At 37.6% G+C, this 15,000-nt stretch overlaps 1 protein-coding gene across 1 annotated transcript in view; it reads right to left on the bottom strand.

The window, feature by feature from the left end:
* The window catches only part of LOC115216187 (deleted in malignant brain tumors 1 protein-like), an 84,711-nt gene that overhangs the window by 803 nt on the left and 68,908 nt on the right, over positions 1-15,000 (bottom strand). Inside the window, exons 31-37 of the mRNA XM_036506589.1 lie at positions 14,516-14,679; positions 10,614-10,764; positions 8,467-8,630; positions 6,688-6,826; positions 4,903-5,066; positions 2,033-2,177; positions 662-825 (exon numbers count right to left, since the gene is read on the bottom strand). Of these exons, the coding sequence (XP_036362482.1) occupies positions 662-825; positions 2,033-2,177; positions 4,903-5,066; positions 6,688-6,826; positions 8,467-8,630; positions 10,614-10,764; positions 14,516-14,679 (1,091 nt within the window). The remainder of the gene's footprint in view (positions 1-661; positions 826-2,032; positions 2,178-4,902; positions 5,067-6,687; positions 6,827-8,466; positions 8,631-10,613; positions 10,765-14,515; positions 14,680-15,000) is intronic.

The following is a 15,000-nucleotide window of genomic DNA, read 5'->3' as shown; positions in this document are numbered from 1 at the left end:
AACAAACAATAATATGGAAATGTAAGGGGACATCTTTTCCCACCTCCAATGAGATTCAACTTCAAAATGTTTTTAATTATACTAATTAATTTCTAAAGTCTTGAATCGAAACAATTGTCAGAAATGATGTCCAATTTTGTAATTAATAAATAATTACTAATTTAATTATCTCTTACAGTTGAATATGAAACATAATATTCAATACTTCTTGTAATAGGTAATAAACCAGTATATTCATTGAATTTTATTATCCCTTAATGAGGTTTTTAACCTTTAATTGAACTTATCTATATATATATATATATGATGGACTTCTTTCAGTTTCCGTCTACCAAGTCCACTCACAAGGCTTTGGTTGGCCAGAGGCTGTAGCAGAAGACACTTGCCAAATGTGCCACGTAGTGAGGACTGAACCCGGAACCATGCGGTCGGTTGGGAAGCAAGCTTCTTACCATACAGCCAAGACTATATATATATATATAAGAAATACCTTTGGAGTTGAAGTAAGATCAATGAAGTGAAATTACTACAACTAGGAATCAAAATATGAGCACAAACTTAGAAGCTTACTTCTTCCTTCCATATGATGCTCACCAATTTAAAACAGCTAAAAAGAAAATTTTAAATCCTGGGTAAAAACTGTGTGAATACAGTAACTTACCACATATGAGTCCAGCATCTTTGGAATGGTCACAATTTGTTGATTTCCAATCACTTTTATTGCATAATGTTATTGATGATTCGCTTCCAGTACAATTGACATTTTCTAACCAAATCCAACCAGACCCTTGACCAAAACGTCCATCAGTAATTGCTTGGCCAGTGCTGAAATATATTAAAAAAAGATGTGTATATGAAATAGTAATTACTTGGTCAATAATAGAGATATTTGCCAGAGGAACATAAGACAATGTTGTGTATTGGAAATCCTTGTCAAGCATTGTATAAAGCAGATTAGACAATTGGGTACAGAAAGGCTTTATAACAAACTAAAAAAAAAATTTTTATTGTGTCTAGGGAAAGTCATTCTCTTTTAGTGCCTTATTATTTAACACACTCACTGGTTCAATTTTCACTCATTTAGGTATTTATTTTTTCTAAGGTCAGCAATTTTTAACAGGGTGGGAAAAGTTAGCCGTATTGACTTCTGCGCTCAGTTGATACTTATTTTATCCTTTCCAAAAGAATGGAAGGCAACTTCAACCTAGGCAGAATTTGAACTCAGAATGAAAAGACAAACAATATGCTGCAAAGCATTTTTGTCCCATGTGTTAACGATTCTGCTAGATCGCTACCTTAACAAACTAGAAAATATTAATATCACTAAATTTTTTCTCTACACATTTTCTTCCCCACCTCTTGCTGTCTTGCTGTAAAGCCTCATTAAGCACATTCGGTACTCTTTTACTGTCTTACTTACTCTTTGTAAGCCTAGTACTTATTCTATTGGTCCCTTTTGCTGAACCGCTAAGTTACAGGGATGTAAACACACCAGCATCGGTTGTCAAGCAATGTTGGGGGGACAAACATAGACATACAAACATACACACACACACACACACACACATATATATATATATATATACGTACATAAACACACACACACACACACATACACATACATACATATATATATATATATATATATATATATATATATATATATATTATATATATATATATATATATATATATATATATATATATATATATATATATATATACATACATATACATGACGGGCTTCTTTCAGTTTCTGCCTACCAAATCCACTCACAAGTCTTTGGTCAGCTCGAGGCTATAGTAGAAGACACTTGCCCAATGAATGAACCCAGAGTCATGTGGTTGGTAAGCAAGCTACTTACCACACAGCCACTCCTTAATTCACTTAATTATGAAACAGCCAGTGTATTTAGTGCATATGTCCTATAAAACCAACACAATATCCTCAAGCATGGTATACTGATGTCTTCACTATCTGCTATGTTCTGTCTTCATAATGATTAACAAATTAGAAATATGTCATACTTACCTAAATCCCAACATTCGACAGACAACATGGGCATCATATTGGTCCCAGTTGGTATTACAAACTGTTCCCCAAATACCGGCATAGTTGAACTCAATGCGGCCTTCACGTGGGGTTTTACCTCCAATCAGTCTCCCTTCTAGATGACCTTCAGACAAAATAAGATATTATTTCACAGACGTATAACATTGGAGAAGAAGCAAAAATAAATAAAATATTATCATCGACATTGTCTATACATCAACTTTTCTATGCTGGCATGGGTTAAGCAAAGTTTATTGAAGAGGAATTTCTATGGCTGGATGCACTTCCTGTCTCCAACCCTTGCCTGTTTCCAAGTAAAGTTATATTTTCCTATGACCAGACATGTTCTTGCAGAATATATGAAATGAATGTCAAACTGTCCAACCCATGCCAGCATGGGAAAGAGACGTTAAATGATGATGAGAAGGAAACATCAAAATTTGATCTGATATCAGTTGTTTACCTGTTTATAATACATTATAACTTATTTTGCTCTGTCAGACGAATTTCTAATTGGAAGTTCCTTACATATCTATCTAACATAGAAACCTTTGTAACTCCTATTAGCAAAAGAAACAGGTGTAATGGAGAATAAATAATACTAAAGAATTACCACTTTCCTGCTTTATTATACAATAACTCTGAAGATAATATTTCTATAATTTTCAATTTTAATATGTATTTTGACAAACATGCAGCAGCAACCATATATACATATCAATTGCAATAATACAATAAACAGCTGTGCTTCTAGAAGAAACAGCTGGGATTTATCCAACCTACCTACCTATATATAGTGGAGACACAATGGCCCAGTGGTTAGGGCAGTGGACTCGCGGTCATGGGATCACAGTTTCAATTCCCAGACCGGGCGTTGTGAGTGTTTACTGAGCGAAAACACCAAAAGCTCCACGAGGCTTCTGCAACTTTCTCTCATTCTTTCTTTCTATTTCTTTTGTACCTGTATTTCAAAGGGCCAGCCTTGTCACACTCTGTGTCATGCTGAATCTCCCTGCATGTGTCTGTGGAGTGCTCAGCCACTTACACGTTAATTTCATGAGCAGGCTGTTCCATTGATCAGATCAACTGGAACCCTCATCATCATAACCAACGGAGTGCCACGATACACACACACACACACACATATATATATATATACATATATATATATATACATATATACATTGAGGATATGAGCAGTTTTCAACAGGATGACTCAAACTAGTAGGTATGCATTCTGAGTGCTCAAATAGATGTGCCACCAAAATTTTAGTTAGAATAGTGATTTAATTTGTGGTTGTGTGATTTTCTTGTTCAAAAACAGCTGAAGGTGGCATCCCTTTGAGTCAGTATGCATAAGTTAAAGTAGTGAGGAAAGGCAAACGGTTAGGTAATGCAGGACAAGGTCATTTGATTTCATTTAATTCATTTTAAAATTTAGCAACATAACGAATGGTAAAGATAGTCTCTGACAGCTGTTTCTGGGATATCCCAGCTATAGGAGCATTGTATCAAGCGAAGATTCTGTAAGTTGGGTTACCCATCAGCGGAAAGATGTACGTTAATGAAAGAATGTTCCTCATCATTTATGTAGCTAAATTTAGATTGAATTAAATGAAATGAAATGGTGTCATCCAGCATAGCCTAATCGTTTGACTTTTCTCACTAAATTCCACTTGGAATTAGTCAATCTAATGCTGTAGTAGTAATAGTAGTATAGACTCTGTGACTCTACCCAGTGTGTCATGCCACAGTATTAGTCCAGAATCTGCATAGTTGTGAAGTAAACAAATTATCCACACTGTCATTACTGCACCCATTGACTATATAAACATGCCTTATATGGAATTATAAATTATGTAATTATGTAACTATTTCTGTATTTGACCTGAAATAATTAGTATTTTTTCCGGCATACAATTTAAGTTTTTCCAACCAAAATTTACAGCCCGCCAAAAAGGTAGGTTGACATCCACACCAAGATGGCTTTAGGGGACCACAAATTGCATGTGAAATGTAACAGGATTTGTGAAGATAATGATAATGTTTCAATGTTTTCATTACATGTTTACACGATGTATAACATTGACTTGTATGCTGGGAAATACAGTATCGTACTTTATGTCATGAAAATTTATAAACTTTTGAGAGAACATGAAATAATTCTGTTTTGAAACAAGTGAATCTCGAAGCATACATAAAACTATAAATAATATTTAAATATTGGGTTGAAAATCTCTTTTAGATGGAAAATATTGGAGATAGAATACCTGTCATGTCTACTGGAGGTTGGGTTTATGCTCCTGAGACAACCTTCAGCATTTTCAATTGCAAAATGAATTTTTCAACCTAATATTTACAGGCATAGGAGTGGCAGTGTGGTAAGTAGCTTCCTTATGAACCACATGGTTCTGGATTCAGTCCCACTGCATGGCACCTTGGGCAAGTGTCTTCTACTATAGCCTTGGGCCGACCAAAGCCTTATGAGTGGATTTGGAAGACAGAAACTGAAAGAAGCCCATCGTATATATTATATATATATATGTGTGTGTGTGTGTGTGTGTGTGTGTGTATACGTTTGCGTGTCTGTGTTTGTCCCCTCAACATTGCTTGACAACTGATGCTGGTGTGTTTGCATTCCCATAACTTAGCAGTTCGGCAAAAAGGCAACCGATAGAATAAGTACTAGGCTTACAAAGAATAAGTCTTGGGGTTGATTTGCTTGACTAAAGGCAGTGCTCCAGCATGGCCACAGTCAAATGACTGAAACGAGTAAAAGAGTATACTTTCATTAACAGCTTTATGAATGCTTCGAGATCCAGTTCTTGAAAAGGAAGTGTTATACTTACCACACTGTACGCCGGCTGCATTTGAACTCGAGCAGTGAGTATCACCCCAATTACTTTTGTGACATTGAGTTAGTGATATTTCATGTCCAGTGCACTTGACGTTATCTAACCATACTTTATGGAAGATTTGGCCAAAGTTGGAATTGAGGAAAGCAACACCATCTCTGTCAAAAAAATATACACATTTAAACAAACATTAGCATAAAAGATATCTAAGGCGACAAACTGGCAGAACTGTTAGCATGTTGAACAAAATGTTTAGTAGCAATTTACGTTCTGAGTTCAAATCCTACCAAGGTCAACTGTGCCTTTCATCCTTACGGGGTTGATAGAATAAAGTACCAGTCAAGTACTGGGGTTGATGCAATAGACTTACCCCCTCTCCCAATATTGCTGACCTTGTACTAAAATTTGAAACCATTATAAAAAACATTGTTGTGATGTTACAATTTCTGTTGGAATACAATACCTTTGTTTCTGTTAATTTTCAAAAATAATGAACAATTTAATAAAATAATTCTACTCTTACTAAGCTGGTGTTCAGAACATAAGCAGACATACGATTTTGAAGGGTGGTCTTAATTTACACCACTTTAAAACTAAAGTTCATATTTTAGAGCCAGATTAGGGGAGGTCTTAGAAAGGTCGACAGCAAAAGTATTCATTTCGATCTGATGAAAGCTGAATGCTGTATCAGTCAAACCTTTTGTCAGTCATTATCCAAATAATTAATGTGTGAAAAAAATTATGTAAGCTCATGCATATCCCATGAAAGAAAGACATGTCAACACTATAAAAATATTGATAGCTGCAAAAGCGGAATTAATATCAAAAGCTAATCTTGATCCCCAACTTAATGTGGAGGCTGTGTTAGGACAAAGAATACTATGTTATTTACCTTGATACATAAGGACACGTGGTGTTTAAATGCACACATAATTATACCATTGATAGACTAGTAGTATTCTGTGTTGTAATACAATCTCCACATTAAGTTGGAAATCAAGATTATTTTTTGGCATTAACATAGCTTCTGTTGCTATTAATTATTTTTCTTAATGAGCCCATTGGCTATTTGCAACACCAGTGCCTGAATAGACACTGAAATTTTATATATCGTTGATGAGAGATTCGGATGTTATTGTGCTACTGGAGTTTTGTCACTGAAGAACCCATAGCAGGGTAAAATCACGTGATCTGGCAGTCCCGATGGCCATAGCTGATGATTCTCATCTGTCAATGATATAATTATGTGTGCTTTTATGTACCACAAGCCTTTACGAGAGATCAAGTCAACACACCTGCAGCATCCACAGGGCAGCAGGGGGATACCAAATATTGGTTATGTCTGCCTTAAAGTTCCACCCTCAGGATTTTCTGCTGGGATTTACTCCCTTAGCCTTTTATAATGCTCAATAAATTACCCCACAAGTCAGCAGTGGTTTATTATTACAGTGGACATGGTTTGTGTACAACCAGTGCCACTCAGTTGGCCTTCTTAGATGAGCATCTGAAGAGCCGAAGTATCTCATCTGCCCTGGTTCTGTTGGAGTGTCTGTGAATGACCTACTCCTAGGGGACATACATATGTATATACATACATTTATGTATATACATACATACGTGCAAACATACACACATGCATATAAACATGCATGCATAAATTCATTTATTCATTCATTCAGACATACACACATACATACATACATACATACATACATACATACATACATACATACATACATACATACATACATACATACATACACATGTATATGTACTTACGTATATCCGAGCATTTTACAGACAACATGTGCCTCTTTGTCTGTCCAGCCGTTATCACAAATTGATCCCCAATGGTTGTTGAAGCTAATTTCCACATTACCACTGACATCGTTCTTTCCTCCTGTTAATCTTAACCGACCTTGAGAGAAACAAAAAGAAAGAAAGAAAGAAGAGTATTTAGTTGGCTAGGTTGAGATTTCTGGGCACGAGACGTTTTTGGTTGAATTGTTCTGGCACGGATGATTTGATGCTGACTTACTTGACAGCCCCCATTCTATTGCTTCTTCTATTCCAATGTTTCTCTTGTTATCTGCTCTTCTCTGTTTATGTGTGTGAGGATATCTCTTTTTATGTGTTTGAGGAGAGGGAAAGTATTTATGTGTTTATGTCAGTAGTGTTCAATTTATAAATCGTTATGTCTCTGTCTTCCTTTCCTCCTCTCCTTCACTCTTTCTGTCTATATGTGTATATTTCTGGGCATGTGTTTTTTTTATCTTTTACTTGTTTCAGTCATTAGACTGTGGCCATACTGGGGCACTGCCAAGAGGAATTTTAGTTGAACAAATCGACTCCTGTATTTATTTCTTTTAAGTGCGGCGCTTATTCTATCGATCATTTTTGCCAAACTGCTAAGTTATAGGGACGTAAACACACCAACACTGATTGTCAATCAGTGGTGGAGGACAAACAGAGACACAAAGACGCACATGTACACATCCACACACGCATGCGCACTAACACACACATAGATGTATATATTCAACAGGCTTCTTACAGTTTCAGTTACAACACTTTGACCATTCTGTGGCTGGTGGGAAAGACACTTGCCCAAAGTGTCACACAGTGGGACTGAACCTGGAACCATGTGGCTAGGAAGCAAACTTTTTATTTCTTTATTGCTCACAGGGGGCTAAACACAGAGGGGACAAACAAGGACAGACAAAGGGATTAAGTCAATTACATTTACCCCAGTGCATAACTGGTACTTAACTTATCAACCTCGAAAGGATGAAAAGCAAAGTCGACCTCTGCAGAATTTGAACTCAGAACATAACAGCAGACAAAATATCGCTAGACATTTCGCCCATTGTGCTAACGTTTCTGCCAGCTCACCGCCTTTGAGCAAACTTCTTACCTCACAGCTACGCCTATGCCTGTATATGTGCGCATGTGTGTATGTGTGTGTGTGTGTGTGTGTGCTTTTAGTGCCAAAATGTGCTGTCACCAAAATGTTCAGTCAGCTGTGCCAAATGATTAGCATTCAAATAACAGTGCCAGTCGCCTTATTAAGGAGGTTTTCTGTGGGTTTAACTTTAGGTAAAATGCCGTAAGTCTACAAGGAGAGATGAAGCAGGGCTGGAATGGAATGAAAATGTTGTCGCTGTAATGCTTCCATCTATCCAGTGCCTTTCTGAAGTTTAATAATTATCTGTGTTAGGTGAAGTGAAAAGATGAAGTGGGGAAGAGTAGGTGGGAGTATGAGGGAGAAGAGGAGGAGAATAAGAGAGCAAGAAGGGAAGGAAGAGTCATAGGGAGAGGAGAAGATGAAGAGAGGAAGTGGATGATGATGATATTGATGATGACGATGATTATGATGATGATGATGATCTTATTGTAGTGTATGACCCAAACTCCATCTTAAAATGGTATTCAAGCTGATGATTACAAAGATTATGAAGATGATAATGATGATGATGATGAAGGTGATGATAAGGATGAGGATGATGTTGATGCAATAGCATGGAAAATACTCTGTGAGGATGATAATAGTGTACTTACTGCATTCAACAGCTGCGTCTTTATCATGTTTGCAGTGGTTCAGACCCCAGGGATTTTTCTTGCATTCAGTGAGGGATTTTTCATCGCCGATACATTCAACATCTGACAACCAGATACGACCTTTGCCTGCTCCATATTTGGCTGCTTTGTATGCTACACCACCGCTGCAGTAAATAGATACATACAAACAACAAATGAAAGACAACAGCCATAGAAACAGCACCCCCACCAACAACAACAATATATTTTTTTACTACCCACAATGGGGCTAAACACAGAGGAGACAAACAAGGACAGACAAACAGATTAAGTCGATTATATCGATCCCAGTACGTAACTGGTACTTAATTTATTGACCCCGAAAGGATGAAAGGCAAAGTCGACCTCAGCGGAATTTGAACTCAGAATGTAACGGCAGATGAAATACGGCTACGCATTTCGCCTGGCGTGCTAACGTTTCTGCCAATAACAACAACAATAGAAACGACAACACCACCACCAACAACAACAACAATAGCAATGATATAGATAGCAGGAAGCATTACAATTTACATCCTTTTGTTTCAGTATCAGTGACAGATTATAACAATTTAGACAAAAAGCAGTACAATGTCTTTGCTAGAAACCATTATAAGGAGGTGAGCTGGCAGAATAGTTAGTGCACCGGGCAAAATGCTTAGCTGTATTTGGCCTGTCTTTATGTTCTGAGTTCAAATTCCGCCTTTCATCCTTTCTGACTCAATTAAATAAGTACCAGTTATGCAGTGGGATTGATCTAAACGACTTAATTCCTTTGTCTGCTTTGTTTGTCCCCTCTATGTTTAGCTCCCTGTAGGCAATAAAGAGATAAATTTTAAGGCAGTGTGCTGGCAGAAACGTTAGCTTGCCGGGCAAAATGCTTAGCTGTATTTGGCCTGTCTTTATGTTCTGAGTTCAAATTCCACCAAGGTTGACTTTGCCTTTCATCTTTTCTGACTCAATTAAATAAGTACCAGTTATGCAGTGGAGTTGATCTAATCAACTTAATTCCTTTGTCCTTGTTTGTCCCCTCTATGTTTAGCCCCCTGTGTTCAAATTCTGCCAAGATCGACTTTGCGTTTCACCCTTTCGGGGTCAATAAATTAAGTACCAGTTGCATACTGGAGTTGATCTAATCAACTGGCTCCCTTCCCCAAAATTTTGAGCTTTGTGCCTAGAGTAGAAAAGAATATATATAAACAAGGTGGCGAGCTGGCAGAAACATTAGAACTCCAGGTGAAATGCTTAGCTGTATTTCGTCTGTCTTTATATTATGAGTTCAAATTCATATCATGTGAGTTATACATTTGTTGAGTCCTGTGTTGTGATTAGTTTAGTGTTGTACGAGAATCGGGTCAAAGGTTCAATCATGTTGTGCATTATATATTTCAGGCAACTAACCCTGTATGTGTCCCGGGGCCTCTTTTTTTCCATAAATTGGTGCAACAGGTCAGACAGGTGAGAATTTTTCATCAAGGTGAGTTATGCAGATCCTGCTGTTTTCTCAGAAAAATTACTACATAACGGATCCTATGTAACCAGTAACAACCCAAGTTGAGTTATCAAAACAATGGATGAACAACAACTAACAAAATTTGTAATGTTTCTTGCCTTGATCCACTTTACGAAAGAATAAATTCCCACTGTTAATTTAAAGCTGTATTTTGTTACTTCCACAAATGAACACGCAACATATATTATACAAGCCAAGTGAGACTGTAGTCATGGCCGATGCCGGTGTCAGGTCAATGGCACCCATGCCAGTGGCACGTAAAAAAACACCCACTACAATCTCAGAGTGGTTGGCATTAGGAAGGACATCCAGCCGTAGAAACCTTGTTAAATCAGATCAGAACCTAGTGCAGCTCTCCGGCTTACCAGTTTTCAGTCAAACCGTCCAACCCATGCCAGCATGGAAAAAGGATATCAAATGATAATGATGATCATGATGATATACATGATTCGAAAGTAAAAACTAGTTGATGCTTAGTGAAAACATTTTATCTGCAACGGGGTTCTGAAATAAATGAAAACCTATTAAATGGTTTGAAGAGAGGAATATACTAATAATTAAGTGTCCTTAAATATCCCTGTTCAATATCACAGAAATAAACAAACCAATTCCTTACTTGAATCCAAGTGTTTGACACACCACTAATGCATCAGCATCATCCCATCCACTGTCGCAAATTGTACCCCAGGTGTCGTTGAAGAAGACTTCAACACGGCCCTTGTTTATGCCGGGTTTATCTTTATCCATCAGTCGAACTGAAATATTTCCTGTAAAATACAAATCAGAAAGAGTTGGGTGCATTTTGAACCTAAAACTGTTGTGGGGAGGGGGTCAGTGTGCACCTAACTCCTGTTACTGTTACATCAACACACTCATCATCATCATCATCATCACCATCACCACCACTACCACCACTACTACCACCTAATGTACACTTTTCCATACTTGGATGGAAAGGATGGAATTCATTGAGGCAGAATTTTTACAGTTGGATGCCCTTCCTGTCACCAACCCTCACCTCTTGATTATATTTGTTTCTATTCTAGGCACAAGACTCAAAATTTTTGAGGAGGGACCCAGTCGATTAGATCGACCCCAGTATGCAATAGGTACTTAATTTATCAACCTCAGTGTAATTTCAAATCAGAACGTACAAACAGATGAAATACTGTTAAACATTTCACCCAGCATGCTAACGTTTTTGCCAGCTCGCCGCCTTCTTCCGCACATATATATTCTTTTCTACTCTAGGCACAAGGCCTTAAATTTTGGAGGAGGAGGCCAGTCGATTAGATCAGCCCCAGTACACAACTGGTATTTAATTTATCGGCTCTGAAAGGATGAAAGGCAAAGTCGACCTAGGTGGAATTTGAACTCAGAACATAAAGACAAACGAAATAGCGTTAAGCATTTCACCGGGTATGCTAACGATTCTGCCCGCTCACCACCTTATAAAGCTTGATTATATTAAAGAATAACTGAAGTTCTTACTAGGTTGTGAGATACTAGAATACATACACACATACACTTACACTTCCCAATACAAAGACACACTCAGTAAAACATCAATTGAGTAAACAAACTGGTGTGGGAGCAAGAGACATTTAATTACATAGCACTTTAATATGTTAAATGGTAGAACTGATAGTAGTAGTTAACAACAGTAAGTAACAGCTGCAAGTCTGTCTCAGTGGTGGAAATTGAGATCTTGCTGGTGTATTAATTACAAGGTTTTATGTAATAGAGATAAATCATTATCAAAATAACTAATTACAGAGTAAATTCTGAGTTAATTATGTAATTACACTGCAAGTAATGGGCCAAGCAATTTTATATAATTCAAATTACAACCATATTGAAGAAAGAAAAAATAGCTTTATGGTTAATTCTGGCCAAGGAAGTCAGGGGAGACAACCTGGAAATTTAATTTTGAATATATTCAGGGTGCAATGGGTAAACTGTCGCTATTTTATATTTTCTATTTCATATATGTACGTTGTTTGTTTTTGATTTTGTTGACTACATAGTATAGTAGGATCAGTTGGGCAACATCTGTGAGAAAAACAGCACCATGACGCAATTCACTCTGCCTGAAATTTGGAAACGACATGCTGTACTGTTTGGCATTCACGCCGGAGCACCAATAGCAACAGTTCAAAGTGTTTGGGTGTCAATCTGAGGACATGTTCCAAGAGGATAAAAATCAAACATTGAGTGAACATCATGGTGTTTGGAGAGATCACTACTGATGGTAACATTATGCTTCCATTCATCTTCCCACAGACTCAGACTCAACACAGAAGCCTACATCAAGTGCCTGGAGGAGGTAGTGTTGCCCTGGATCAAGAGAGTGGCTGCTGGAAAACCCTGTGTCTGGCAACAGGACTCTGCACCATGCCACACAAACAGGACCCAGTCATGGCTGTCAGACAAGTTCTGCAACCACATCACCCCTAACATCTGGTCACTTAACTCCCCACACTGCAACCCCCTTGATTATTGTGTGGGGCGCAGTTGGGGAAAAGACCAACAAAACTCCTTGTAACACCAAAGATGAACTGAAGGCAAGGATTATGGCAGCATTGACCAACTTAAACAAGGAGACTGTCCAGAAGAGTTACAGGAGACTGTGATGTTGTCTGAAGGTTGTGGTTGAAGCCAATGGCGATATTATTGAATAACTCTACTCTTCAATATCTCAAGATATTTTAATGTAATTTAGGTAAATATCTCTGTTAAAATGAGATGTCAGTGTTATTTTCATTTTTGCGTAATTAAGACAATAGTTTATTCACTGCACCCTGTATATATATATATAATATATATATATATATATATATATATATATATATATATGTATGTGTGTGTGTGTGTGTGTGTGTATGTATGTATGCATGTATGTATGTATGTATGTATGCACGTATGTATGCACATATGTATACATATCATGGCATTCTGTCGGTTATGACAATGTGGGTTCCAGTTGATCTGATCAACAGAACAGCCTGCTCGTGATATTAACGTGTAAGTGGCTGAGTCCCTTTATGTAGCTCTTGGGGAGATTCAGCATGACACAGAGTGTGACAAGACTGATCCTTTGAAATACAGGTACAACAGAAACAGGAAGAAAGAGTGAGAGAAAGTTGTGGTGAAAGAGTACAGCAGGGTTTGCCACCGCCCCACTGCTTGAGCCTCGTGGAGCTTTAGGTGTTTTTGCTCAATTAACACTCACAACACCCGGTCTGGGAATTGAAACCATGATCCCATGACTGTGAGTCCACTGCCATAACCACTGGGCCATTGCACTTCACCCCCTACACACACACATACACATACACACATGCCTACTGTCCAATGACTAAAACCAGTAACATACTTAATAAAAGATAGAATACAGTGGCGAATGAGTCAGGTCTGATTTATTTATGGAGATGAGCCATGTAGTAATTACGTCACAGGGCACCAAATTTCTCTGGAACTCCCAATTTTATTCTTTCCTTTTATCTAATTGTGTAACTTTTAGAAGAAGAGCTTCAGCTCGAAACATCAAATATGCATTTTTACTTTCTTAACCTCTGAACCAGTATCTGCGCGAAGTGAGGAAATGCTAACACATCAGTATTTGGAAGCGCCTTGTGATATCATATATCAAGGATTGAGCTAGCACTAAACAAATCAACACTAACAAGAACAAGAACAAGATGGACAATAGCAACAGCAACAACAACAACACCTGCACTCTTAATATTTACTTTTAATCTTACAAGGCTATAAATACCTCCTTGTTTATGGCTTTTAATCAATAGTCACCCAAAAGTATAAACAAACAAACAAACAAACAACGCAACAGAGAACTAACACAACATTCTTTACAAGGTCACTCAAATTGGCTGAAATAATAACCAAGTCTCCTTTGAATAACACTCTGCTGTCTCAAATAGCACAGAACACTTAAGCTCTTTGCTTCCTATGGAGCATAAACTATTGGCGACTTACCTCTCCTGCTCTCAACTCTAGGCTGTCTTCTCTACTTCTCTCCAATTGAATCTCTGCTTTTCCAGCTCTGCCTCTGTAGACTTGGATTTTTCTGTGCCATGTCATATATTTCCCTGAAGGGCAGCCTCCTCCACTGGTTTTGAATTATCATTAATACTTCTGTAACTTTGCTTTTTTTCTAGGTAGAGGTGTTGACCCTTGTCAAACCCATTCATACCATATTTGTCTGGCCTCTGATCTTTGACCTGTCCAGCATGGGAGGTCCTACTAGGAAATCATGCTCTACTAGCATGGCTCTCAGGGTCATTGAGACACACATACCACCAGACCATGACAAGGACTGGGACTGGACCATGTGGTTGAGAGTACGTATAGACCTAGATAAAACTATGAGTAAAAGACAGGATGGCCACAACTGTAAAGCCTTCAACCAGTGACCATTCCTGATCTGACCAGACCAACAACAACAACAACAACACAAATAAGGAAAATCAACAATAATACCAATGAAATGATACTCACTGCAGAGTACTCCAGCATCTTCTGCATGGCTGCAGTCATGTTTGCCCCAATCATTGAATTTGCAGTCTGTAATGAAATGCTCTTTACCGGAACATTTCAAGTCATCAATCCAAATGGGTCCAGTTCCAGGACCGTATCGAGCTTTACCATAATAAATAGCACCACTGAAACATCAAATGGAATATTTACTTTATCTTTAGCGTGTTCGCATTTTCTTAGACTCGGCTTAGGGATTTGTTTGTATCACATTGCATGTTTCTATGTGGACTGGTCTTATTTGAGTAAATTAAAACTTGGAGAGTAATATAGGAAAGACATTATGAGTGAAAGGGGACAACCATAACAATTGCCACTCACATGCACACTTACAAATATATACACTCACATACATAGAGTAATGCATGCATAGGTATATATATATATATATGTGTGCATACATAAATGTTTATACACATACATACATACATACATACATACACACACAC

The sequence above is a fragment of the Octopus sinensis genome, linkage group LG10 (genome assembly GCF_006345805.1).
Source record: "Octopus sinensis linkage group LG10, ASM634580v1, whole genome shotgun sequence".
NCBI classification, from domain to species: domain Eukaryota; kingdom Metazoa; phylum Mollusca; class Cephalopoda; order Octopoda; family Octopodidae; genus Octopus; species Octopus sinensis.
The sequence above is the reverse complement of the archived record's forward strand: the minus strand, read 5'-3'. Positions and strand labels throughout refer to the sequence as shown.